Source organism: Acomys russatus, chromosome 11, assembly GCF_903995435.1.
Source record: "Acomys russatus chromosome 11, mAcoRus1.1, whole genome shotgun sequence".
Taxonomy (NCBI): domain Eukaryota; kingdom Metazoa; phylum Chordata; class Mammalia; order Rodentia; family Muridae; genus Acomys; species Acomys russatus.
Genome location: NC_067147.1, coordinates 60,786,877 through 60,813,449, shown reverse-complemented (window position 1 = coordinate 60,813,449; position 26,573 = coordinate 60,786,877). Strand labels below are relative to the sequence as shown.

At 55.1% G+C, this 26,573-nt stretch overlaps 2 protein-coding genes across 2 annotated transcripts; both read left to right on the top strand.

Annotated features, from left to right (window-relative positions):
- The first annotated feature begins 2,505 nt into the window (after nucleotides 1-2,505).
- Nucleotides 2,506-14,881, top strand: Slc44a4 (solute carrier family 44 member 4). Its single transcript, XM_051153540.1, has 19 exons — nucleotides 2,506-2,576; nucleotides 2,696-2,774; nucleotides 3,431-3,530; nucleotides 3,611-3,733; nucleotides 4,287-4,347; nucleotides 5,926-6,019; nucleotides 6,123-6,206; nucleotides 6,457-6,692; nucleotides 6,847-6,946; nucleotides 8,348-8,440; nucleotides 8,649-8,751; nucleotides 12,419-12,672; nucleotides 12,772-12,866; nucleotides 12,996-13,099; nucleotides 13,208-13,281; nucleotides 13,473-13,543; nucleotides 13,637-13,731; nucleotides 13,806-13,890; nucleotides 14,684-14,881. Exons 2-19 carry the CDS (start codon nucleotides 2,761-2,763, stop codon nucleotides 14,803-14,805), a joined length of 1,908 nt encoding a protein of 635 aa, XP_051009497.1. The 5' UTR covers nucleotides 2,506-2,576; nucleotides 2,696-2,760; the 3' UTR covers nucleotides 14,806-14,881.
- Nucleotides 14,882-17,067: 2,186 nt separating this feature from the next.
- Nucleotides 17,068-20,485, top strand: Neu1 (neuraminidase 1). The gene is made up of 6 exons (XM_051153539.1): nucleotides 17,068-17,367; nucleotides 17,577-17,769; nucleotides 18,149-18,411; nucleotides 19,419-19,601; nucleotides 19,710-19,932; nucleotides 20,028-20,485. Exons 1-6 carry the CDS (start codon nucleotides 17,227-17,229, stop codon nucleotides 20,252-20,254), a joined length of 1,230 nt encoding a protein of 409 aa, XP_051009496.1. The 5' UTR covers nucleotides 17,068-17,226; the 3' UTR covers nucleotides 20,255-20,485.
- The last annotated feature ends 6,088 nt before the right edge of the window (nucleotides 20,486-26,573 follow it).

The window sequence follows — 26,573 nt, the reverse complement described above, 5'->3', positions numbered from 1 at the left end:
GGGGGCTGGTACTGTGGGCTAAGGGGGATCCTTGTGAGAAGTAGGGTGTGGTGCCCTGAGCTGCTGGGGTCCGCCTGCTAGTTCTAGTGGCCCTGTGAGGAGCGGGGTCTAAAGGACTATGGCGGAGAGCTGGCTGACACCTGCCTTAAGGTTTCTGTTGGAAAGAAGCAGGGGCCTCTCTGGGGTGTTTGAAGGAATAGGAGCGGGGCTCTGTGGAGGGTGACGTGTAAGGAGAGCGAGGGAGCAGGGGCCTGTCTCCAGAACTGCTGAAGTAAAAAGGCTGGAAGTCTTTCCCAAAAGACGGAGAGGCAAGGGCTGAGCGTGCGCTGGGAACAGGGAGGGCTGGGCCTCCTCTAGGTGGGGCTGGTGTCCGAGGAGACCTCTTAAGGGCCAGAGCACGCTACAGAAAACTTCCTGGAGCAGCTTTGGCTCAATCATTGACCCTGCGTCCATGAGCCTGGGTGGGACAGAGTCCAAAATACCCAAGAAAGACAATACCTGCCCCAGGCTAGCCCAGCCCTCAGCCCTCCTTCAGTGTCCACCAGGGCCCTGGCAGCCTCGCCCCACCCCTCCCCTGTGTACTCAAAGGAGGACCAGGAACTGGACGTTGCCACAACCCCGGCAGCCGGCTCAGGTGTCAACCTGGCTGGCGACTCAGAGCTGTGTGGTAGCCTGAGTGGAGGGTCCACAAAGTCCCTGCTTCCTCCCGGTGCCCTGCAGGGATAGGACCGGAGCTTCCCTGAGGGGCTTAGAAACTGCAGGGTCCACGGAGGACTTGGAATAAGGTATAGGACAGAGAGGAATCCCAGTTCTGACAGAGGAAGAGGCAGGGAGCACGGCCAGGCTCTACTCAGCCGGCCGTGAGGCGCGTGTGAGTCGGAGCGAGCCTCTTCCAGAAGCCTATTATTAAAACTAATCAGGAGGCTGAAACTGGAGGCTAGCAAGTTCAAGGCCAGCTTGGGGAACTCAGCAAGAACCTATCTGACTTGAGAAGTAAAAATAAAAATGGCTGTGGCCTGGAGGTGGTGGCGCACGCCTTTAATCCCAGCACTCAGGAGCCAGCCTTTAATCCCAGCACTCAGGAGCCAGAGGCAGGCAGCTCTCTGAGTTCAAGGCTGGCCTAGTCTACAGGTTGAGTTCCAGGAAGCCAAAATGGCACAAAGAAACCCCATTTAGGAAGAAAAAAAAAAAAAAAAAGCAAAAAATACATAAATAAATAAAATAATTGGCTGTGGTAACAGTTTAGTGGCAGAGTGCTTGCCTCACGTGTAGAACGCCATAGATCCAACACTGCCAAAGGTAAAGGCCCTACCTTCCACCTGTCGCTCGGGAGAAGCCAGAGCAGGCAACCGTCTGGCTGCTCTAGCCAGCTCCCCAGTGTCCTCTTGCTCGTCAGCTAGACAGGCTGCCTGGCGCGAGGGGCTATCTGAGAGGGACAGGGCGTGGGGAGGGATCTCAAGCCCTTGTTCTCTGCTTCCCACCCTCAGGGAAAGCAGCCAAATACGACCCCTCCTTTCGAGGCCCCATCAAAAACAGGTGAGTTGTGGGCAAGGTCCCCCAGCAGTGTGAGGAGGATTTGGTGTGCCTGGGCTGCAGGAGCCTGGTCCACCGAGGCATCAGGGTGCCGGGGTCACTCTGTTTTTTTTTTTACGTGGGGGCCAACCACTCAGGTATGTATACATTTGAGGAAAATTCACCCAGGAAACATTTGTGAGAGCTCTCTGTCTCTCTTGTTGAGTGCTTGTGCACTTATGTGTGTGTGAGAGTATGTTGTGTAAGCCAGGCGTGGTGGTGCAGGCCTTTAATCCTAGCAGTCAGGATGCAGAGGCAGGTGGATCGCTATGAGTTCGAGGCCAGCCTGGTCTACAAAGCGAGTGCAGGACAGCCCAGGCTACACAGAGAGACCCTGTCTCAAAACAAAGAAAAAAAGTATGTTGTGTGTGTGTGTGTAAGTGTGAGTATGTAAGTGTGTGTATGTGTGATTATCTGTGCTATATTTCATCAGAAGAATCCCCATCCTAAGAAAAGTTTTCTTTTTTTAAAGAAATATTTATACCATATTCTATCTGTAGGCCAGAAGAGGGTATCAGATCTCATTATAGATGGTCGTGAGCCACCATGTGGTTGCTGGGAATTGAACTCAGGACCTTTGGAAGAACAGTCAGTGCTCTTAACCTCTGAGCCATCTCTCCAGCCCCTAAAAAATTTTTTCTTAAAATAAATTTTAAAATGCCAATCTTGCCAGGCGGTGGTGGCACATGCCTTTAATCCCAGCACTCAGGAGGCAGAGGCAGGCGGATCCCTGAGTTTGAGGCCAGCCTGGTCTATGGAGCAAGTTCCAGGATAGCCAGGGCTACACAGAGAAACCCTGTCTGGATAAGCAAAACAAAACAAAACAAAACAAAAGAGTGCCAGTCTTTCTAGTGTTCTCCAGCCCTGTAACCCATGGCCCCAGACCATGCCCCATATTCGCACCCCCAAGCTCTGCCCACCTCTCCCCAGGAGCTGCACTGACATCATCTGCTGTGTCCTCTTCCTGCTGTTCATTCTGGGCTACATCGTGGTGGGGCTTGTGGGTAAGTTTACCCAGCGCTGGGGCTGAGGGTGGGGGCAGCAGCCCAGAGAGGGGTTACCCCATAGCCGCCTGCCCCCAAGTCTCTGCCTTCCTGAGATCCTGTTGTGTGTCCATGTCCAGCCTGGGTGTATGGAGACCCTCGGCAAGTGCTCTACCCCAGAAACTCCACGGGGGCCTACTGCGGCATGGGGGAGAACGAGTGAGTATAAGGAGGGAAGGGGGTGGCACGGGGATGGGGGGGCGTGTGGGGGGTGGCAGGAGAAACCCCAAGGCAGACTCCGGAGCCTGGCGTCTGTGGGTCTCCAGCCCCAGCATCTGCCCCCTCCCTTCCCCGTGAACCCAAGCACTCCAGGGCACACTGTAAGCCAGGTTAGATGCATAAGCTTAGAGTCTGAGTCCCCAGCTGGGACCAGTTTGGGCTGTGTGACCTTGAGGCGCTCACCCAACCTCTCTGAAGCAGCTGAGTCCCTCCGGGTGGCACGCAGGAAATGCCCTGTAGATAATAAGCTGCTAAACACTCCCTGAGCTGTTGCAATGCTCCGGGAAGGCAGGGTGTTTCACACCCAAACTGCTAAGCCTCCTGAGGTCATTTGACAGAAGACAGATGGACGTGAGGACTTGTTCAAGGTCACAGTGCTACCTGGAGAATGGCCTGTGGTCCAGAATCCAGTCAGCCACACACTGGCTGAGTACCACGAGTTCCCAGGTGGTCTTCTGGGTCTTCCTCACCGTCCCTGGGAAGCTGGGTCAGGAGCTGGATGTGACTAGCTTGGGCCACAGGGCTATCCGTGTGCTGAGCGGACGGCGCGCTACCCCTGCCGTGGCCTTATGCATGCACATCCTCTCTCCCTCCAGGGATAAACCCTACGTCCTCTACTTCGACATCTTCAGCTGTGTCGTGGCCACCAACATCATCTCCATCGCTCAGAATGGCCTACAGTGCCCCACGCCCCAGGTCAGAAGCCAGGACCTTTGGGAGCCCCACCTGTCTCCAAGGCCCTAGGTACAGTCCCTTAGCGTGTGCTCTGCCCACAGGTGTGCGTCTCCTCCTGCCCAGAGGCACCGTGGTTTGTGAAAGAGTTCCAGTTCTCAAAGACAGTCCGTGAAGTCTATGAAGAAAAGAGGAACTTTTGTCTGCCAGAGGCATCCCCAGATATGGTAAACGCTGCGCCCCGTGCCGTCACTCTGTCTGCAGACAGCCCATCGAGGTAGATGTGGTAGGGGAAGTTGGACTCCAAGGAAGGAGGGGCTGGTGTGAGCCTTGATGGGGTAGGAGTTGTGGTAGACATGGTAGTAGTAGCAATGGGGGTGGGGGGTGATGGTGGGGGTGATGGGGGTGGTGGTGGGGGGGTGATGGGGGGTGATGGGGGGGTCCTGGGGGGTGATGGGGGGGGTGATGGGGGGAGTGATAGGGGTAATGGGGGGGTGATGGGGGTAATGGGGGGGTGTGGGGGGTGATGGTGGGGGGTGATGGGGGGTGATGGGGGGTGATGGGGGGATGATGGGGGTGATGGTGGGGGGTCCTGGGGGGTGATGGGGGGGTGATGGTGGGGGTGATGGTGATGGTGGTGTGGGGGGGTGTGAGGTGGTGTGGGGGGTGTCATGGTGGTGGTGGGGGTGATGGTGGAGGTGGTAGTTCTTGTACTGGGAGCCACTGCTTCTTACTTCTGTTCTACGCTGTACCTCTGTCCGTCCTCCTCTCCATCCCCAGAAAGTGGTGGAAGTCCTGCAGCAGGAGCTCTGCCCCAGGCTCCTCCTTCCTTCTGCTCCAGGTGAGGGCCGCGCACGACCCCTCAGGTGTCAGCTCATCCAGTAGTCTCACTTCTTTAATGAAGCGAGCAGGCCGCAGGGAGAGGAGCCGCTCAGCTCATCAGTGGGAGCTCAGGAGTGAGCAGCAGGCTTTCACTCCCTGCCGCAGGACCCTATGGTCACACCGCCGGGGCCTGATGCGCAGCTATCTATGTACCCGGTGTCGGGACAGACGTCGGAACAATAGAAACCGCTCACTGCTCAAGGGACGTGCTAGGTGGAGAGCGGAGGTGTTTACTGCATGGTGACTGAGCACTAGGCGGACCAGATGGTGGGTTCCGGAAATCCCAGCTAGTAGGGAAGCTGAGGCAGGAGGACAGATGTTGAAGGCCTGGGACACATAGCAAGGCCCTATGTTGAAGTGACAATAAAACAGGGCCGACAAGATGGCTTGACAGGTAAAGGTGCTTGCCACCAAGACCGACAACTGCGGGGAGTTCAATCCCCAGGACGCACATGGAAGGGGAGAGAATGCACACCTAAGGCCAGTGCAGCGAGGCATTGCACAACCCTCACACACTCACACACAATAAACAGGTGTAACAGTATTTGTAAAGAAGGTGAGTGGTATGCAGAACACTCTCCTAGCTTGTGCAACACTCTGGGGTCCATCCTTAGCTGTGCAAAGACAGACAAGAAGCTGGGCGTGGTGGTGCACGCCTTTAATCCCAGCACTTGGGAGGCAGAGGCAGGCGCATCGCTGTGAGTTCAAGGCCAGCCTTGTTTACAAAGGGAGTCCAGGACAGCCAAGGCTACACAGAGAAACGTTGTCTCGAAAAACAAAACAAAAAACAAAAACAAACAAAACAAAAGATAGAATCATATTCTGTAGCCCAGCTGGCTCCAGACTAGTGATCTTCCTGCCTCAGCCTGGCACGTGCTGAGAGGACAGGCAGACAGGCACCACCACGTCCACCTGCCTTCATATATTATTTTAGTTTTAGTAGAAAGTACTTTCTGATTTATAGCCAGAGAAAAGACAAGTTTTCAAGGCAAGCACGGCAAAGAGGGGCACCCAAGGGCTGCTCCAGAGCAGACAGGTCTGGATTTAAACTCGAGCACTTTCCAGCAGACAGATCTCAGGCCAGCGAGTTACTCAACCTCTCTGGGCCTTGTTTCCTCAACGTTGGGATCTAAGTGATAAGAAACAAGACTGCTCGGCTGCATGTGGTTCCAAAGTCAAGGAACAGGCCCGGCGGCTGGAGATGCGGAGATAGAGATGGGCGTGGGAGGGGGGTCGCTGAAGGGCTACCTAGAGCCTCCTCCAGAGCAGAACAGAGGCCTGGTCCAGGGACACCACAGAGCCTGTCGAGATAAGCCCATTCCGCTGAGGGGCTGAGGACGGGAGCTGTGGAAGAAAAGAGGCCATGGCTGCCCTCCGTGGCTGTGCTGACTGAAGCAGGGTCAGGGCTGAAGTATTGCAGGAATTCAGGTTATGGGGTGTGAGGACATCTGAGCAGTGGCAAGGGGGACAGTACAGCTGCAGCACTCCCGCCAGGCAGAGTCCCCGCCATCAGCTCCCTGCTCTCTCTCTCTTCCAGCCCTGGGACGTTGTTTCCCGTCCCCCAACATTAACTTCACTTTACCCCAAGAGTATTCATGGATCAGTAACAACACTGTCTCTGAAGGGATCAGGTAGACGTGCCCTTCCCTCCATCGCCCCCCTCCCCACCCCTGCCTGTGGTGTCCCTCTTCACCCTCTCAGTCCCTCCTGACTTCATCCCTCCCTCCCCAACAGTGGCCTCCTTGACAGAATCAATGCCCGGGACATCTCTGTGAAGATCTTTGAAGATTTTGCCCAGTCCTGGCATTGGATCCTCGTGTGAGTTCACAGCCAGGTTCCAGCTCTTCCGGCTTCCCTGGTCCTCTTTTCCCCAAATCTACAAGTGAGGCTGGGGGTGGGTGCGAACAGAGGGGGAGCTGTCTCAGACTGGACCCACACCCCCCATCCCCCGCCCCAGCCGGTCTGGGCTTGTATCTGAAAATGAACTGAATCTACGAACACTTGGGGGTACAGAGAGAGGAATGGTGGGCGGGCGACCCTCACGCACTTGCACGCTCCTTACCCGCAGGGCCCTGGCCGTGGCTCTGGTGCTAAGCCTGCTGTTCATCCTGCTCCTGCGCTTCGTGGCGGCACCCCTGGTGCTGCTGCTGATCGTGGGCGTGCTGGCCGTGCTGGCCTACGGCATCTATCACTGCTACCAGCAGTACCGGGAGCTGCGGGACAGGGGCGCCTCCATCGCCCAGCTAGGCTTCACCACCAACCTCAGCGCCTACCAGAACGTGCAGGAGACCTGGCTGGCAGCTCGTGAGTCCCCGGTCTCGACCCCCTTCATTCCCTGCGCTCCTCCACCACCACCCCCGCGCTCCCCCCAGCCCTCCCCCTCCGTGCGCTCCCCCCTCCCGCCCGCCCCTCCATCCCTAGCCCTGACGGGGGACCACCCCCTGCCGCCCCCACACAGTGATTGTTCTGGCGGTCCTCGAGGGCATCCTGCTCCTCATGCTGATCTTCCTGCGCCAGCGGATCCGAATCGCCATCGCTCTGCTGAAGGAAGCCAGCAGGTCAGGGTCCCTGTGAGGGAGAGGGGGCCTTGCGCAGGGGTGCTGGCCTGGATGAGGCCATGGGAACCCCCGAGGAGAAAGGCGGAGCTGTCTAGTGGGCAACACTGCTACATTTAGCCTTTTTTTTTTTTTTTTTTTTTTTTTTTTTTTTTTTTGAGACAGGTTGGGAACGCTGTAGAATTAAGCTCTGTAGACCAGGCTGACCTCGAACTCAGAGATCCGCCTGCCTCTGCCTCCCTAGCGCTGAGATGAAAAGCGTGTGCCACCACTGCCTGTCTGAGTTTCAGCCTCCTACGGCTCAGTTTCCCCGTCTGGTTTGTTTTGTATATGTGTGTTTTGCCGCATACATGTCTGTGCACCTCATGTCCGGTGCCATTGGAGGCCAGAAGACGGCCAGAAACCTCGGGAACTGGAATTAACAAACAGTTGTGAGCCGCCATGTGGGTGCTTGGAACTGAGCCCAAGTCCTCTGAGAGAGCAGCCAGGTGCTCTTAGCTGCAGAGCCGTCTCTGGAGCCTCTCGGTTTTTTAATTTTTAATTTTGGTTGGTTTTTGTTTTTGAGACAGGAGCTCACATAGCCCAGGCAATGTCAAGGCAGCTAAGTGACTGAGGCTGACCTTGAACCCCTGATCTCCCTGCCCCACAAGATAGCGACGACACAGGGTCTCTCTCTCGCAGCCCCGGCTGACCTCAAACGCACTATATAGTTGAAGATGGCCCTGACCGCACCCTTCTACGTCTGCCTCGGAGATGCTAGACATACCACGAGAGGGAGGAGGGGGGTGCGGGGGTCTCCTTTACACAATGCTGGGCGTCCTGTAGGCAAGTCCTCTAGGCCACACCCCCAATCCTCCTGTGACGTCCCCTACCCCTGCCACTCTTTTGAGCCTGTGCCTTGCAATATATCCCAGACTGGCCTCAAACTTGTGGCAACCCTGCTAAATCAACCTCCCGGTGCTGGGATTCAAAGTGTGTGCCACCGCCAGGCGTGGTGGCGCACGCCTTTAATCCCAACACTCGGGAGGCAGAGGCAGGCGGATCTCTGTGAGTTCGAGGCCAGCCTGGTCTACAAAGGGAGTCCAGGACATCCAAGGCTACACAGAGAGACCTTGTCTCGAAAAACAAAACAAAACAAACAAGCAAAAAAGAAAGTGTGTGCCACCATACCCAGCCTCCCTGTTTGTAAGATGGTTGTAGCAAGCAGTCTACACTTTACAAGGGCGTTTGTGAGGTGAAGGCGGTTGACTAAGAGCAGACAACACAGTGCAGGACCAGGTGCCAGGGATGCGGGAATGGAAGCTGTAGTTCCCTTTCAGGCCAGAGGAGGGGTCCAGACAGGGTCTGGCCTGGGAGAGGATGCACCGGGCTAAGGCCAGGGTGGGTAACCTTGTCTTCCTCCAGGGCCGTGGGGCAGATGATGTCCACTATGTTCTACCCGCTGGTCACCTTCGTCCTCTTGGTCATTTGCATTGGTTACTGGGCTGTGACTGCTCTGTATCCTTTATATAACCCTCCACTGGAGCTTGGGGTTGGGGAGCCCCCACTTGGGGATAGGGAGGGGGGAGCAGGTCCCGTGTGAGAATGTGAGGGAACTGAGCTATCAAGGAGAGCAAGGGTCGAACCTGTGCCGGTCCCAGGGACAGCTACTTAGGAGTGTCCTGTGGTTGACACTGTCACCGTGCTTTTCTTGACTCATCTCTGGGTACCTGGCCACATCTGGGCAACCGCAGTACATCTATTGGGTGTCGAACACCAGTGCACCGGGCTGTGAGGATGCACCCGTCAACGTGTCCTGCGACCCCACGGTAAGAGGGAGTCTGGTGGGTACTGAGGGGATCTTGGGGGTCCTCTAGTGCAGAAACGCCTGAGGGGGCTGGGATTGTCACGTGGATGGAGCCTCCCTGAGGTCTGTAGTCGAGTCACCCATTTTGTGGAAACTGACGTGGAGACAGGTAACCTGAAGTGAAGGCTGGAGGAGGCTGAACAGAGTGGGAGATTTCTCTGCCTCCAAGGGTCCCAATGCCCATCTCTGTGGGACGCTCAGGAGTTTTACTGGCTTCAAGTACATGCAGTGCTGGGAACAGCGTCTGCCCACCTCAGACACCCCTACTGCCTGGACTGTTTTATTTCCTGTTTCAAGTCCTGGGAACAGAGCCCCAGACAGTGGCACTGGGAAGTCCACAGTGAGAGGCGGAGGGTGGGGAGTTCAGCTCCACCTCTGTTACACAGCCAGTCTGAAGCCACGAAGCCAGCCTGAGCTATGTGAGACCCTCTCTAAGAAGCGCACCAATAAAGCCACAGGTGCCGGCGCGTTGTGGAGGCGCACGCCTGTAATCCCAGCCAAGGCTACACAGAGAAACTCTGTTTCAAAAAAAAAAAAAACTAAAGAAAAACAAAACAAGCCACAAGCATGGGGCACACTGCTTCTTGTGGGGAGAGGAGTTGTTTTTGTTGTTGTTGTTTTCAAGACAGGGTTTCTCTGTGTAGCCTTGGCTGGCTGGCCTGGAACTCACAGGGATCCACCTGCCTCTGCCTCTCTGAATGTTAGTATTAAAGGCCTGCGCCACCACCGCCTGGCAGGAACATGTTGTTAATCCCAGCATCCTGGAGGTTAAGAGTAGGGAGGTTGGGCTGGAGAGATGGCCCAGAGGTTAAGAGCACTGGCTGCTCTTCCAGAGGTCCTGAGTTCAATTCCCAGCAACCATATGGTGGCTCACAATCATCTGTAATGAGATCTGGTGTCCTCTTCTGGCACAGGGGAAAAAAAAGAGTGGTGGTGCACACCTGTAATCCCAGCACTCTGGAGGCAGAGGCAGGTGGATCTTTGTGAGTTCGAGGCCAGCCTGGTCTCCAAAGGGAGTCCAGGACAGCCAGGGCTACACAGAGAAACCCTGTGGGGGGGGAAGACTAGGGAGGTCAAGGCCATGTTGAGTTACATAAGGAGACCCGCCTCAAAAACCCATACAAAAAAGAAGAGGCGGCTTATTTAGAACTGTAAAAGACCCACTGTGTCCTGCACCTGGTGGGGTGGGGGTGGAGGGGAGGGGGTGGGGGAAGGGAGTGGGGGCAGAGGGGAGGGGTGGGGGCAGAGGGGAGGGGGTAGGGGGAGGGGGTGGGGGGAGGGGGCAAGGGGGGGGGACTTTTTTGTAACTCATCTTAGGCTTACACAAACCTATAATGCTTTCCTGAGACAAAGCGGCTTTTTGCTTCCTCTCTTTCTCGGTAGTCCAGGCTGGCCTCAAACTCACACAGATCACCATGCGTGCACCACCATGCCCAGCTCTGTTTTCTGGATTTGTTTAGCTGTTAACTGCTCATTTCCAAACACATGCAGAAGCAACGGAAGGTGGTGAGTCCCTGCACCACCTCCTGCAGCCCTCAGCTTCCTGTAAGACCCCCCTTCTCCTTTCTCTCCTCTTCCTCTTGCTGGGACCTCAGGCGTGAGCTGCGTCCCTAACCACGCCTCGGTTTTACCTCCCTGCTGTCACCTGTGACTTTTGTTCCGGAGTTTCCGTGAGTCCTAGTGAGTCCCATCACGCAGCTACATCCAGCTTCTGGGTAGTTAAAAATGTCTTCTGTGATCCACATCGTACACGCTGTCCAAAGACGCCAAGAGGGCATCGGATCCTCTGGAACTAGAGTTACAGATGGTGTAACCATGTGGGTGCTGGGAATGGATCCCCAATTCTCAAGAGCAGCCAGTGCCCTCAACCAGTGAGGCCTGACATAGCTCTCTCTATATATATATTATAATTTATTCACATTACATCCCGATTGTAGTCGCCCCCTCTTTCTCTCTTCCTCTTTCTTTCTTTTTTTGTTTGTTTGTTTGTTTCGAGACAGGGTCTTGGCTGTCCTGGACTCACTATGTAGACCAGGCTGGCCTCGAACTCACAGCGATCTGCCTGCCTCTGCCTGCCGAGTGCTGGGATTAACAGCCTGCGCCACCACGCCTGGCTTTCTTTCTTTCTCTCTTTCTCTCTCGGCTGTCCTAAAACTCTGCTCTGTAGCCCATGCTGGCCCAAATACACGGTGATCCCTTGCCCCAGCCTCCTTAAGTGTTGGGATTACAGGGGTAAAATACCACATAGCTCAGTAGTTTGAAAACAAGTTCTATCAAGCCACTTCGTGTGTCCGTATGCTAAGGTAGATCCCAAACAGCATTTGTTAGTTTGTCTGTTTACACACAGGGTCTCATGTAGTCTAGGCTGGCCTAGAACTTGCAATGTGGCAGGGCTTGACCTTGAACTTCTGATGCTCCTGTCTCTACCTCCGGCGTGCTGTGATTACAGGTGTGCCCAACCATGCATTATTTTTAATGATTTATTTATGTACATTGGTGTTGAGCCTGTATCTATGTCGGTGGGAGGGTGTCAGATCCCCTGGAACTGGAATTATAGAGGGTTGCGAGCTGCCATGTGGTTGCTAGGAATTGAACTCAGGACCTCTGGAAGAGCAGCCAGTGCTCTTAACTGCTGAGCCATCTCTCCAGCCCCTATGCAGGGCTTTGTGTTGTAGCTTTGTGCTTGCTGGGCAGGCAGGCTACCAACTGCCTCAGCCCTCAACTGATGACTTAAAAAGCAGAGCCCAAGAGGCTGGGGCAGAGGCGCACTCCTGTAATCCCATCGCTTGAGAAGCAGAGGCAGGCGGATCTCTGTGAGTTCGAGGCCAGCCTGGTCCACAAAGTGAGTCCAGGACAGCCAAGGCTACACAGACAAACCCTGTCTCAAAAAACAAAAACCAAACAAACAAGCAAAAAAAAAAAAAAAAAAAAGCAGAGGCTAAGGACTAGGTCAGCCGTAAAAAGTTGTGTTTTGTTCCTGAAGTCCCCAGGTTCCCCACTAGAAACAGGGCAAAAGGGGGTGTGTGTGTTGGAGGGTTGGGGGGGGGGTGGAGGAGAAAGGAGGAGCAGGAGGAGGAGGAAGAAGAGGAAATCTAATGAAAACTGGACATGAAGCTCGGCTTTGTGTGTGGGATTTGTAGGCTGTGGATAGATTGGTGCACAGTCCTGGCAAAACATGTGCACGCACACACGCACACACACATACACACACACACACACACACACACGCACCTCACATGAACACCACACACACATCATGCACGTGCGTCTCACACACGCACCGCACGCACACCCCCACCACACCATCACTTTGACGTCATTAAGCGCCCACAGTGTCTGGCTGCAGTGTGTAGGCCTCTCAGGACAAGGCTGCTGGGACAGCAAGGGGCACAGCAGGTTGAAAACACCCACGCACTGAGCTTGCCTGGGGCGGTCTGCATAGCTCTTGTGCCAGTCTGGAAACCAGGAAGCTGTTTAGTCACACTATGGCAGGACTGAGGTGGCCTGAGTCTGGAGGCCACTAGCAGCGGGGGTGGGGGGCATTGAGGGGGGTGAAGGGAGTCAAGGATCTGCCTGCAGCTCCTGGGCGTGAACCTGCCGTATCTGTGTCCCTCCTCTGTCACCTCCAGGTCTCATCCAAGAACTCCTCGTGCCCAGGGCTCATGTGCGTTTTCCAGGGCTACTTGTCTACCGGCCTAGCCCAGCGGTCTCTCTTCAACCTGCAAATCTACGGGGTCCTGGGTCTCTTCTGGACTGTTAACTGGGTGCTGGCCCTGGGCCAGTGCGTCCTCGCTGGGGCCTTCGCGTCCTTCTACTGGGCCTTTCACAAGCCTCAAGACATCCCGACCTTCCCCCTTAGCTCCGCCTTCATCCGCACGCTCCGGTAAGCCAGAGAGATGTCAGTCCTAGAAATACGAGGGGCAGGGGGAGGGTGCCGGTGTACCTCAACTTACCCAACCGTCCCCCACTCCACCCCCCGCAGTTACCACACCGGCTCACTGGCGTTTGGAGCCCTCATCCTAACCCTGGTGCAGATAGCCCGCGTGGTTCTGGAATACATTGACCACAAGCTGAGAGGTGAGGAGATGGAGTCGGGGTGGGGGTGGGGGAGTGAGGGGGCACGCCCAGCCGCTGGAGCCGGGAAGAGGGTCGGGCAGGCAGAAGCCAACGGCCACGGGGCCACGCACCGGCTTCTCTTGTCCCCAGGAGCCCAAAACCCCTTGGCCCGCTGCATCCTCTGCTGCTTCAAGTGCTGCCTCTGGTGTCTGGAGAAGTTTATTAAGTTTCTCAACCGTAACGCGTACATCATGGTGAGCACTGCCTCAAGCAGCGTGGTGCTCAGGTGCCGCTCGGTCCGGGCTCTCCGCGCGCGGGTAAGCTCGCCCGGCCGCGGCTCTGACCTTTCCCGATCCTCCTAGATCGCCATCTATGGGAAGAATTTCTGCGTCTCGGCCAAAAACGCCTTCACGCTGCTCATGAGAAACATCGTCAGGTGGGTCAAGCCGACGCGCCCCAGTCGGGGAGTCCCCTACCCAAAGCGGGCGGGCTCGTGGGAAAGGTCCCTTGCTCGGTCCCGGGCTCTGCAGACACTATCTTGAAACGGGAATAGATCGGCCTCACACCGCTCCCGGCCCTGCCGGGTCCCTCGGTCCCTCACCCCTGTCCTCCCTGACTTCCATGCAGGGTGGTCGTCCTGGATAAAGTCACAGACCTGCTGCTCTTCTTTGGGAAGCTGCTGGTGGTCGGAGGTGTCGGTAAGTCAGGTACCCCCTGGGGTGCAGCGAGGAAGGGGTCCTTAAAGGAACAGCATTGACCCCCAACACACCCCCGGGAACTCTGTCCCACAGGCGTCCTGTCCTTCTTCTTCTTCTCCGGTCGCATCAAGGGGCTGGGGAAAGACTTTGAGAACCCCAACCTCAACTACTATTGGCTGCCCATCATGGTGAGTGACACCTCGCTCGGCCCCGCCCAAACCCCCTAAGGCGCATAGGGCCCCACAGGTCTCCTTTCTTGCAGACCTCCATCATGGGTGCCTACGTCATCGCCAGCGGCTTCTTCAGCGTTTTCGGCATGTGTGTGGACACGCTCTTCCTCTGCTTCCGTGAGTGCACCCTCCAGCGCCCCCCCGCCCCGCAAAGCCATAGTTAGGGGCTTGTGTGTGTTTTTATTTACTTTTTTTTTAGGGGGATGGGACATGTAGGAAGGTGAGACAGGATCACACTATAGCAAGGCTAACTCAAACTCATGACGCTCCTGCCTCAGCCCCCAAGTGCTGCAACTATGGTGGTGTTTTATTTGTCCTGGTGACAACAATGATCTAGAAGCCGGAGCCTTGTGCCTGCCGAGCGGCAGTGTCCACCGCTGTGTTATCCCCGCAGCTGTACACCAAGCAATTGGCATGAATGTTTTCTTGTTGTTTTACGAGTTCTGATGGGTGGCTAAATTCCATTTATTCACATAGGGCCTCTCTATGCACTCCTGGCTGGCTCCTTCTCACTATATGGACCAGGCTCCATCCAACTCAAAAGCAATCTTCTGGGCTTGCCTCCCAGCCCTGGGCATGTGCAGGCACTCCCAAGTCAGAGCTCTGCTGTGTGGAGCTCAGGCTGGCCTTTTCTTCTGCGCTCTCCCGTCTCCACCTCCGAATGCCAGGGTTACAGACGCCATGCGATCCCTCCTTACCCCGTTGTCACCCTGTGAAATACGCGGTTATTTATTCCTCTTCCCACAAGGAAACGGGTTATACAGCCAGCTGGGTAGATTCTATAAAGCTACCTTAAGTGGCGCAGACAGGAAACCAGGCTGTTTGGCCTACATATCCCAGATTATTTCTGGGGTGCAACAGGGAGCCGCTTATCAGGATCCAAGCCTAATCGATCTGTTTTGCCGCCCAGTGGAAGACCTGGAGAGAAACGACGGTTCCCAGGAGAGGCCTTACTACATGCCCAAGGCTCTTCTGAAGATCTTGGGCAAGAAAAACCAGGCACCCGCTGGGGAAAAGAAGAGGAAGAAGTGAGAGACGGATCACGGCCGGGACCACAGCCCTCCTGTGCAGAAGCTTAGCCCTAGATGCCTTAAGAATCACAATTTTGGCTGGGCGGTGGTGGCGCACGCCTTTAATCCCAGTACTCGGGAAGCAGAGGCAAGCGGATCGCTGTGAATTCGAGGCCAGCCTGGTCTACAAAAGTGAGTCCAGGACAGCCAAGGCTACACAGAGAAACCGTGTCTCAGGAGAAAAAAAAAATAATCACAATTTTGTAGTTAACAGATGTTATTAAAGATTAATATTTTATATTCTTAATAAGTATGGCTTTATTTTCGGTTCAAGCTCACTTCTCTTTTATTAAGACCCAAATTACTATCACATGGTTCGATACCTAGGAAAAGGAAACTAGTTCAGGGAGTGAGGAGGAAACGCTGGATTCTGTCTCCAGCAGGGCCTGTAATCCCAGCCCTTGGGAGGTGGAGGCAGGAGGATTGGGAATTCAAGTCAGTCCTTGTTTGTTTGTTTGTTTGAGATAGGGTTTCTCTGTGTAGCCCCTCTGCTCAACTGGAACTCTCTTTGTAGACCAGACTGGCCTGGAACTCACAGCGATCCACCTGCCTCTGCCTCCCAAGCGCTGGGATTACAGGCATGCGCCACAACCGCGCCTGGTGATTCTAATCAGTGCTACTTGTGCGCTGACGCGTATTGGAATCATTCACTGGGAGATGGGGAAACCTACCAGTAACCACACTCCTAAAGAAAAGTGACTTTCCCTCCCAGAGCCACCCTCAGCTGCCAAGAGCCCCTCAGCTAGGAGTGGGGCCTCCCAAACCAGATGACAATTGTGTCTGTGTAGGAGTGTGCCATGTGCATGCAGTGCCCACAGAGGCCACAAGAGGGCACCACAGCCACCAGAACTGGAGTTGCAAGGAAGCCTTGGGGATGTTCTGCACACGCCTTTAACCCCAGTACTCGGGAGGCAGAGGCGGGCAGATCTCTGTGAGTTCAAAGGCCAGCCTGGTCCACAAAGCTAGGCCAGGACTACAAGAGAAACCTTGTCTCGAAAAACCAAACCAAAACAAAAAGCAGCGAGTGCTCTTCACCACTGTGCCTTCAGCGTCAGGTGACACTTTTAGCCCCTGGGGAGCCCAGCTGGGGAGGACATGTCAAGCCCTGGCACAGCTCTGCATGGCGGGACAGACCTCCCTGCGGGGTCCCACTTTGCCCTCTATGACCTCCAGGGCATGACCAGCACCAGCAAACCGTGCGGATACCCCCACCGCAGCTTGATAGTTTTAGGTTCCGGATCCAGGACCCTTCACACGGTCCCCAGGCAGGTCCCCAGGCAGGTCCCCAGGCAGGTCCCCAGGCAAGTCCCCAGGCAGGTCCCCAGGCAGGTGCCCAGGCAGGTCCCCAGGCAGGTGCCCAGGCAGGTCCCCAGGCAGGTCCCCAGGCAGGTCCCCAGGCAGGTGCCCAGGCAGGTCCCCAGGCAGGTCCCCAGGCAGGTCCCCAGGCAGGTGCCCAGGCAGGTCCCCAGGCAGGTCCCCAGGCAAGCACTACCACTGAGCAGTACCCCAAGCCACCCAGAAACTGACTGGGTGTGACTGCGCTGTCTAAGGCTAGCTAAGAAGGACGGCCTGTATGCCCCACCTGACAAGACAGCTGTGAGAGGCTGGTGTGAGCTTGTCTGTGCTCTGTGCTGTGTGTGTGTGTGTGGTGTGTGTATGTGTGTGCTCTGTGTGTATGTGTGGGGTGTGTGTGTGGCATGTGTGTGTGGTGTGTGGTGGTGGGGGTCGTGGGGTGTGTGTGTGTATGCTCTGTGTGTGTGTGTGTGTGTGTGTGTCCTAGCCCAGTCTGGCCTTGAGTCTCATTACATTGGATTTCTGATCCTCCTGCCTCCATCTCCTGAATCTTGGGACTGCAAGTGTGCGTCATTACACTTGGTGTTGAGGACTGAGCCTCAGCGCTTCGAACGAACTAGGAAGTCAGTCTACCAACTGAGTCACATGCTGTCCCTAATGTGTCCCTTGTTGGTTGGTTTTGGTTTTGGTTTTTCGAGACAGGGTTTCTCTGGGTAGACCAGGCTGGCCTCGAACCTGAGTGCTGGGATTAAAAGCGAGCGCCACCACCGGGGCGCCAGGCTAATGTGTCTTTTTAAGTCCTTCCACAAGGAGTTAGTGCCTTTCCTCGCCGCCGGTCACTTTAAAACACGCCCCACCCCTTCGTCGCGTCCCCGGTATCGGAGCCAATGAGAAGTCCCACACAGACTGAGGCCGCCTCCCGCGTCACGTGCTGACCTGGGGACAGCTGGAAGGACTAATTGGAGTCGCGGCAGCGCGGGCTATGGCCCGCTGGGGAGGGGTCCGAGTGACGTGTGCGCACTTAAAGGCCCGAGGTCAGCTGACCGCTGGCCACCGGTGACCAGCTCGTGGACGGGGACCGCGGGAAGCAATGGTGGGGGCAGAGCCGAGCAGACTCGGGGGACCGCTGAGCCGCTGGGCGGGCCATCGGGGCCCGGGGCTCGCAGCCATCCTCCTGCTCCTGGTGTCCGTGCTGGGATCGGAGGCGAGGGCGGAGGACGACTTCAGCCAGGTGAGCCATGCTGCACCTGCAGAGGTGGCCGCTGCCCGGCTGGGCGCCACCGCCCCCCCCCCGCGTCCGCGGGGGACCCCTTTCCTTCATTGCTCCCTCCCACCCCCCGGGCCGTTATGGGGGTCCTCGCCCGTCCTCGGGCTCCCCTTTACTGGGAACCCTGGCTGAGCCCGCCGAGCTCGCCAGCTCAGAGGCGCCCTTCCGCGCAGGTGCAGCCGCTGGTGACCCTGGAGCAGCTGCTGTGGGTGAGCGGGAGGCAGATCGGCTCGGTGGACACTTTCCGCATCCCGCTCATCACGGCCACCCCGCGGGGCACGCTCCTAGCGTTCGCTGAGGCCAGGAAGAAATCTTCATCCGACGAGGGGGCCAAGTTCATCGCCATGAGGAGGTCCACAGACCAGGGTACAGAGGTGCCCCGGGGGTGGGGCGGTGGCGGTGGGGGAGGGGATCGGGTGCTGGGTTGTATGGGAGACTGGAGCTGGGGGGGGGGCGTCGGGGTTCCCTTCGCCAACCCAACCGACCACAAGGTACAACCTTGGGGGCCTGAGCCCCTTAACGAGTTAGGGGGACCCGACGGGGAAAGTGCCCGGAAAACAAACTGCCACCACCAAGGTATTGAGAAATGAGAATTATGTTGCTAGGTGGTGTGGGCAGGAAATAACGAGAGAAGGAAGAAACGGGGTTCTGGTCCCTGGGGAGAGGCAGGAAGTAAATAAGAAACGGCACGATTTCCATGTGCTCTTCTCTCTCTCTCCCCCTCTCGCCCCCCCCCCCCCCCCAGGTAGCACGTGGTCCTCCACAGCCTTCATTGTAGACGACGGGGAGACCTCGGACGGGCTGAACCTCGGGGCTGTGGTGAGCGATGTGGACACAGGAGCCGTGTTCCTTATCTACACACTCTGCGCTCACAAGGTCGACTGCCAGGTGGCCTCCACCATGCTGCTATGCAGTAAGGATGACGGCAGTTCGTGGAGCCCACCCCGCAATCTCTCCGAGGAGATCGGCACAGAGATGTTTGCCCCTGGACCCGGCTCTGGCATTCAGGTCTCACCCTGGGGAAAGGACGTGGGCAAGATGCGTGGCGGGACGCCTTGGAAGGAGGGAGGTTGTGCGCCATGGGGCTGGAACCCTGCCGTCGGCGTCTCACACGGAGAGGCTGTCTGCACGTCTGTCCTTAGCCTGTACAGGATAGCATTGGGCGGCCATTGGGCAGACACATAGCCTCAGCACAGTGCCCAGCAGGGTCGGTGAGCTTCCAAGGCTCGGTGGGCACTGGTGTGCATGCCCAGTGGTGAATTCTGTGTGTCCCAGGGCAACTTCCAGGGAAGGGCAGCGGGGAGGGCGTAAGAGCCAAGCATGACGTGTGTTTGTGTGTGTGTGTGTGTGAAAAATGCCACAGTGAAATCCGTTTCACTGTGCTAACCAAATTCGCATGATAACCAAAAATTTATTTAAAAACGAGGTAACGGCGTGGTGGCGCAGACAGGCCTTTAATCCCAGCACTCGGGAGGCAGAGGCAGGAGGATCTCTGTGAGTTCAGGAAAGGCAGGGCTACACAGAGAAACCCTGTCTGGAGGTGGGGGCGAGGGGGAGCTTGCCTGTAATTCTAGCATCAGGCAGTAGAATTAGGAAAGTCAGGAGTTGAGTCAGGCTTTGTAGTTGGGGAGCACATGGCACTCTGTCGATGATAAATAAATGCCCTAATTTAGAGAGGATGAGGTTTTTTGGGGGGGTGTCATTAGCCTAGGGTCTTGTGCATGCTAGGCAAGAACTCCACCACTGAGCTGAGCTATATCCTCGTCCCCCCCCCCCCCGTTTTATTTTGAGACAGGCTCTCACTAAGTTTCCCCCAGGCCAGCCTTGAAGTGACTCTGTAGCGCAGGCAAACCATCTCAGGCCTCAGCCTCCTGAGTGGCTGACATCACAGGCCTGGCATGAAAAAAGCCGCCTTCTTAACTGGGGCAGTGTCTGTGGGCAAACAAAAGGGAGGCTACGCGTGCTCACACGTGGGGGTGCCAGAGCTCTGTGACCCCCACATCCTCCCTTCACAGAAACAGCGGGAGCCTCACAAGGGCCGGCTCATTGTGTGTGGACACGGGACGCTGGAGCGCGATGGCGTCTTTTGTCTCCTCAGCGATGACCATGGTGCCTCCTGGCACTACGGCACTGGAGTGAGCGGCATTCCATTCGGCCAGCCCAAGCACGAGCACGATTTCAACCCCGACGAATGCCAGGTCAGGAGTCCGCGGGACTCGCCCGCCACACCGCAGGGCCACTTCAGACACCGGCTCTGGCCTCCTGGCCTCCCCGGGCTCTCCAAGCTCCTCCTCTCTCCCCTTTAGCCCTACGAGCTTCCAGATGGCTCCGTCATCATCAACGCCCGGAACCAGAACAACTACCACTGCCGCTGCAGGATTGTCCTCCGCAGCTACGACGCCTGCGACACCCTTAGGCCCCGGGATGTGACCTTCGACCCTGAGCTCGTGGACCCCGTGGTAGCTGCGGGAGCCTTAGCCACCAGCTCCGGCATTGTCTTCTTCTCCAACCCAGCCCACCCTGAGTTCCGTGAGTGCCGGAGAGTGGGCGGGGAGTGGGGACCGTCCTCCCTCCTCTCCCTCCTCCCCCTCCTCCTCCACCACCTCCAATTCCTGCTCTCCCAGGAGTGAACCTGACCCTGCGCTGGAGCTTCAGCAATGGTACGTCCTGGCAGAAAGAGCGAGTCCAGGTGTGGCCAGGGCCCAGCGGCTACTCGTCCCTGACAGCCCTGGAAAACAGCACGGACGGAGAGAAGCAGCCGCCGCAGCTGTTCGTCCTGTACGAGAAAGGCCTGAGCCACTACACCGAGAGCATCTCCATGGTCAAAATCAGCGTCTACGGCTCGCTCTGAGCCTGGGGACGCCGGGTCCTGGATGCTGACTTTGCAGAGGGCGCCTGAAACACAGCTCGCATTTGCAGAAGCAACTTCTCCTGTGACAGAGAAGTCACTCCGTTATGACTTAACTCCCAGCTTCCTCACCCAGACAGGAAATCCCTCCCTCACCAGGAGCACTTTTTTTTCCCCCTAGAATGCTGGAGATAGCCCCTGTCCCGCTCTCTCCCAGGACAATGGAGCCGGTCCTCTCTCCTCTCTCGGACAGGAACGGTGGGGGATGGGCCCCCCTGGAGAGTTGAACAAATATGAACTCAGGGAGCTGGGAAGGCGGGGTGTCCTCCTAGGGAGTGGAGGGGGGTCTGAAGAGATTGCTGGGAGCCCCCAGGGCAGAATGTGCTTTGGGACACACACACACCCTTGATTATTTATGAAGTGAAATATTTGTAACTTAAAACTTTTAATGAAGGAGAAAAATCGTTTGTGGAATCTGTGTTTCTGTCCACTCACACCCTCCGGATTGCCTCATGGACACCAGTGAAACAGGACCGAGGTTAGGAGAGGAACGGGGGTGGGGGGCAGTTACTGCTTGGGAAACAACCTGGTAAATCAAATTGCACCCATTGACAGTCCTTGCTGGCACTTTCCACAAGTGCCAAGGAGGAGCTGTTTGGGATTCTTGGTATTTCTAGGATGAGGTGGTGCATGAAATAGGGAACAGTTGTGTAAAGCCAGGTGGGCAGCCAGGTCAGCCCAGCCTGGGAGGACGCTCTGTAGGGAAGTAGCGCTTTCCCCTCAGGCAGAAGCCAAAGGTGCGGGGAGAGCTGAGCTTCTCCATGTGGAAAGAGGATGCGCAGTATGTTGGGGCCCTGCAGTTCCTCCCCTGCTGGCCTGAAGGCGTTGCTCCACAGTACAGCTGGCGCTTGGAATGCCTAAGACTCTGGGTTCAGACCCTGGTGTGGGGGGTGTTCGTTGAGAGGAAGGTGCGTGTTGTACTGTAGAGGTGAGAGGGCGACTACCGGGGTTGGCGCTGCTTCCACTGTGGGTGCCAGGGACTCACCTCAGGCTCTCAGCGTGGGGTAAGTGCTTTTGTGAGCTGAGCTGTCCTGCCATCTCTGCTTTTTAAAATTGTTTGGACATACCAAGGACTGAAGGATGCGGGTCACATTTGTTTGCAGTTAGGGGGTCAGTTTTCTTTTGACAGCTTTGAGAAATTAAGGTAATATGTTCTGTCTGATAGAAGTGTAACTTTCTGTACATCAGATGTGGGGGATTCTGTGCATTCTGTCCAGAGTCTGTGATGTGTCCTCAGGGCTGCTGGCACCTCAGCACACATGAGACCTCAGCTCAGTGCATGCACATGCATGCAGATACACACGCACTGACACACAAACATAAATGTTTAGGTTTTCTAAAAAACTATAGGCACGTCTTTAAATCACTTCGTTATTAGCAAAAGTCCTGTTTACTTTTTGGTTTTGTTGTTGTTTTGGTTTGGGTTTTCGAGACAGGGTCTCTCTGTGTAGCCTTGGCTGTCCTGGACTCACTTCATAGACCAGGCTGGCCTCGAACTCACAACGATCCGCCTGCCTCTGCCTCCCAAGTGCTGGGATTAAAGGTGTGCGCCACCATGTCTGGCATCTCTGCAGCTTTTTTCATCTGTGGTAACCTAACCCCTCTGTTTGCTTAGTTGGTTGCTTGGGTTGGTGCCATCTAGGCAGATGCGGCAGGCTGTCCTGTGGGGTGGCCCTCTGTGGACTTTTCTCTCTGTGTTCTTGGTGTCGTGTTAACACCTCCGTGTTTTCCCAGCTGTGAAACCTCTGAAGGGTTGGCTGGATTCGGATCCCTTTGTGGAAGGGTCCCCCATGTCTTTGGAATGCTGCCTACTGCTCCCCCACCTGCCCCCTGCCTTCTTGTCCCTCTGAGTGGACACTGAGCACAGGGGGGAGGTGACACAGCCATCTTTTGTAAGTTTCACCAACGAACCTTCCAAGCAACAGTTCCATCCTGGGATGTGTTGTCTGCTACCGTTATCTCATGGATCGGCAAATCAAATGGGTGATTTTAACTTTTTTCTTAGTTCTTCTTCATTTATTACCTGCAGTTCCTCAGTAAAATAGGGGCTTTCTGAGCCAGGTGTGGTGGCGCGTGCCTTTAATCCCAGCACTCAGGAAGCAGAGGCAGGTGGATCTCTGTGAGTTCGAGGCCAGCCTGGTCTACAGAGTAAGTCCAGGACAGCCAAGGCTACACAGAGAGACCCTATCTTGAAGAGAAAGAAAGAAACGCTTTCCCAGACTGGAGAGGTGTCTCAGTGTGGTAGAAGACCTGTGTGTTTGACACCCAGCACCCACAAGGTGGCTCACGGCCATCTATGACTTCGGTCCCAGGGGGTCTGATGCTCTCATCTCTGTGGGCACCAGGCACATACGTATATTCAGGCAAAACACTCATACACATAAACTGAAATAAATCTTTAAAAAAAAAAAAAAAAACACTTTAAGAAAGAGAAAGAGGGCTGGAGAGATGGCTCAGAGGTTAAGAGCACTGGCTGCTCTTCCAAAGGTCCTGAATTCAATTCCCAGCAACCGCATGGCAGCTCATGACCATCTATAATTAAATCTCTTCTGGCCTGCAGAAACACATGAGAGCAGAATACTATATTTTAAAAAATTAATAACTCTTAAAAAAACAAAAAAAGGGCCGGATGTGGTGGCACACGCCTTTAATCCCAGCACTGGGGAGGCAGAGGCAGGCGGATTGCTGTGAGTTCGAGGCCAGCCTGGTCAACAAAGTGAGTCCAGGATAGCCATGTCTACACAGAGAAATCATGACTGGAAAAACCCCCAAAAAAGAAAGAGGAAAGAGAGAGAGAGCATGCACTTTACCTCGGCTGGGCTGTTTGTTCCCTGGTGCGTGGTCGGCACAGGCCCCACAGGGTGTGGGCTCCCTCGCCCTTAAATGAGCAGTTGTGACTGAGTTGACGTAACCAGCTGCCCTAGTCAGTAAACCACAATGTTGCTCTACAGGACACATGGGCAGAAGCAGAGGGAGGGCCTGAGGAGAGATGATTGACAGCTCTGCAGCGCTTGCTTAGCACGCATGAGGCGGGCTCAGGACCTGGGGTGGCTGCCACTCACCTACATGAGTAAACAGACACGTGAGGCGAGGAGGAACCACAGCAGTCGGGACACCAGCTCAATGCCCAGTACCGCCAAAACCTGCGCAGATGAGGCCGGCCGGTCTTTTGCTTGTTCTGTGGCAGGCAACTCAGGCAGTCTCCCTGCTCAGCTGCTTGAGTGCTGAGGTCATAGGCGGGGCGGATTCCAACAGTAGAAAAGGTGGCAGCAACCAGCTCAGCTGGTCCTTGCTATCAAGGCTGATAACCTGAGTTAGGAGCTCTGGGCCCATGCGGTGGAAGGGGAGAACTGGCTCTGGCAAGGCAGTTTTTTTTTTTTTTTTTTGTGGGGGTGCACCCCTTTAATCCCAGCACTCGATAGGCAGAGGCAGGTGGATCGTTGTGAGTTCGAGGCCAGCCTGGTGTACAAAGCGAGTCCAGGACAGCCAAGGCTACACAGAGAAACCCTGTCTCGAAAAACCAAAAATAATACTTTTTTTTTTTTTTACATTTATTTATTATGTTTACAATGTTCTGTCTGCATGCACACCTGCAGGCCAAAAGAGAGAAACAGATCTCATTACAGATGGTTGTGAGCCACCACGTGGTTGCTGAACTCAGGACCCTTGGAAGAACGACCAGTGCTCTTAAGCTCTGAGCCAACTCTCCAGCCCTGGCAAGGTGTTCTTATGGCATGCATGTACATTTCCCACACACACAATAAATAAATAAAATAAATAAATAAATAAATAATCCCATTGCTCAGAGGACAGGGCCAGGAGCATCGAGAAAGCTCAAGGCCAGCCCCTTTTATTTATTTATTTATTTATTTAGAGACAGGATCTAGGTAAGTTTCCCAAGCTTTGGCCATGCTCTGTAGCCCAGGCTGGCCTTTCGTTTGCAATACCACAGGCCTCTCGAATAGCTGGGTGGGCAGTTCCAAGCCTTCAGGGACTACTTGTTCGTACTGTTTAGCGTTCCATACCATTTACTGTCCATCATAAAAAGGGCTGGGGTGTGACTCAGTGCCACACTCAAGGCTCTGGATTAAACCTCAACACACAGAGAGATATTTACAGTCTTCTTTTTATAGACATTTGGTTCTCTCAGAAAAAAATAAAAATAAAAAAAATCAAACCAGCTGAGTAAGGTTTCTTCCCTGGATGGTCCTGGAAGATGGCTCACGCCACCCAGGAGCTACCATCACAAGGCCCTCTGGAGCTCCGTCACCCCCTGAGGTTTAACTGGGGAGTGTTGGAAAACATCTCTAACCTTGGGTATATTTTTGGATTTTAATGTTTTTATGATAGGCAATAGAATGCGATCATTTCCACTTGAGGGTCACCTGACAAGGGACAATGACATCGGACAAACTTTAAGAGTCAGCGTGTACTTTGGACCAACTTGGAATAATTCGTTTCCTCATTCCTTGGAAAATAACAGAGCAATCAAAAGGCAGCGCTGGGGGAGGCAGGGGCCCTCATGGGCCAGCTGGAGACCGGCCTCAGCTAAACCAAAACCCACAACAGCGGCATAGACAATCGTGGCTTGCCGAGAGGTGCTACCCGTCTCTTGCCTGTGGCAACGTTATGATAAACCTGAAATGCCAGGGCAGCTCCCAACACACTGGGAATTGGCAGGACCCCAAGGACCTTCAGGTCACGATGCTCCGCTCGCTGTTTAAGGATGATTTCCTTTCTAGGTCACTAATGTGGTGTTCAGGTAGCCTTCCAGCTACTCTGTTCATTGTGTCTGCGTGGGTGGTTTTTTGTTTTCTGAGACAAGGTTTCTCTGTGTAGCCTTGGGCTGGCCTGGACTCGCTTTGTAGACCAGGCTACAACATATTCGATCGTAGCTACTCCCCTGGTCCCCCACATCTTCCTCCTACTTCTCTTCTCCCTCTTATGTATTTTTAAAAATTTATTTATTATTATGTATACAGCGCTCTGGCTGCACATACACCTGCAGGTCAGACGAGAGCATCAGATCACATTATAGATGGTTGTGAGCCACCATGTGGTTGCTGGGAATTGAACTCAGGACCTTTGGAAGAGCAGACAGCACAATTAACCACTGAGCTGTCTCTCCAGCCCATCTTATGTATGTATTTAATGTGTGCAGCTGTTTCGTCTGCATGTAAGTTTGTGGACCACGTGCATGTCTGGTGCCCTCACAGATGGGAAGAGGGGACAAGACGCCCTTCTAATGAGTGGCAGTGGTAAGTCACTGTGCGTGTGCTTAGAATGGGACCCGGGGCCTCATGAAGAGCAGCTAGTGTGCGTAGCCACTGAAACATCTCTCCACCTGCCCCTTTTTTGTAAGCCAGTGTGTCCAGTCAGTGCTGCCCAGACACCTGCATCTGCGGGGCCATCCTCCACACCCGTGTCTGCACGGTCACCCTCTTGAACAAGGAGAGCCTACTGGGGCAGCACCTTTTGGGGAGGATGAGGCGGCTTAGCTGGCGAAGGCACTTGCCTCCATGATTGGGACCTGAGTTCAGTCCCCAGGATCTACATGATGAAAGATGACAACTGACTACTAACTTGTCTTCTGACTTCTACAAGTACCCATATGAACAAACACACACCCACACAGACACACCCACACACACACACTCACACAGACACACAGACACACACACTCACACAGACACACAGATATCCACCCACACAGACACACCCACATAGACACACACTCACACAGACACACCCACATAGACACACACTCACACAGACACACCCCCCCACACAGACACACACACACACAGATATCCACCCACACAGACACACCCACATAGACACACACTCACACAGACACACACCCCCACACACACACACACACACACAGATATCCACCCACACAGACACACCCACATAGACACACACTCACACAGACACACCCACATAGACACACACTCACACAGACACACACACACACACAGATATCCACCCACACAGACACACCCACATAGACACACACCCACACAGACACACACACCACAGATATACACAGAGACACGTACACACACACACACACACACACACACACAGAGTTTTAGACCTGACCTGACCATACCCTAGCAGCCTTCAGCTACTGACACCTCCTCAGCTGGGTCTGGGGTCTTGTACACCATTGCCCTGTGTATTTATTTTTATTCTAGAATTTCTATTCATTTTCCTGTCCCCCCACAAACTCCTACTATTGGGGTTGAGCCCAGGACCT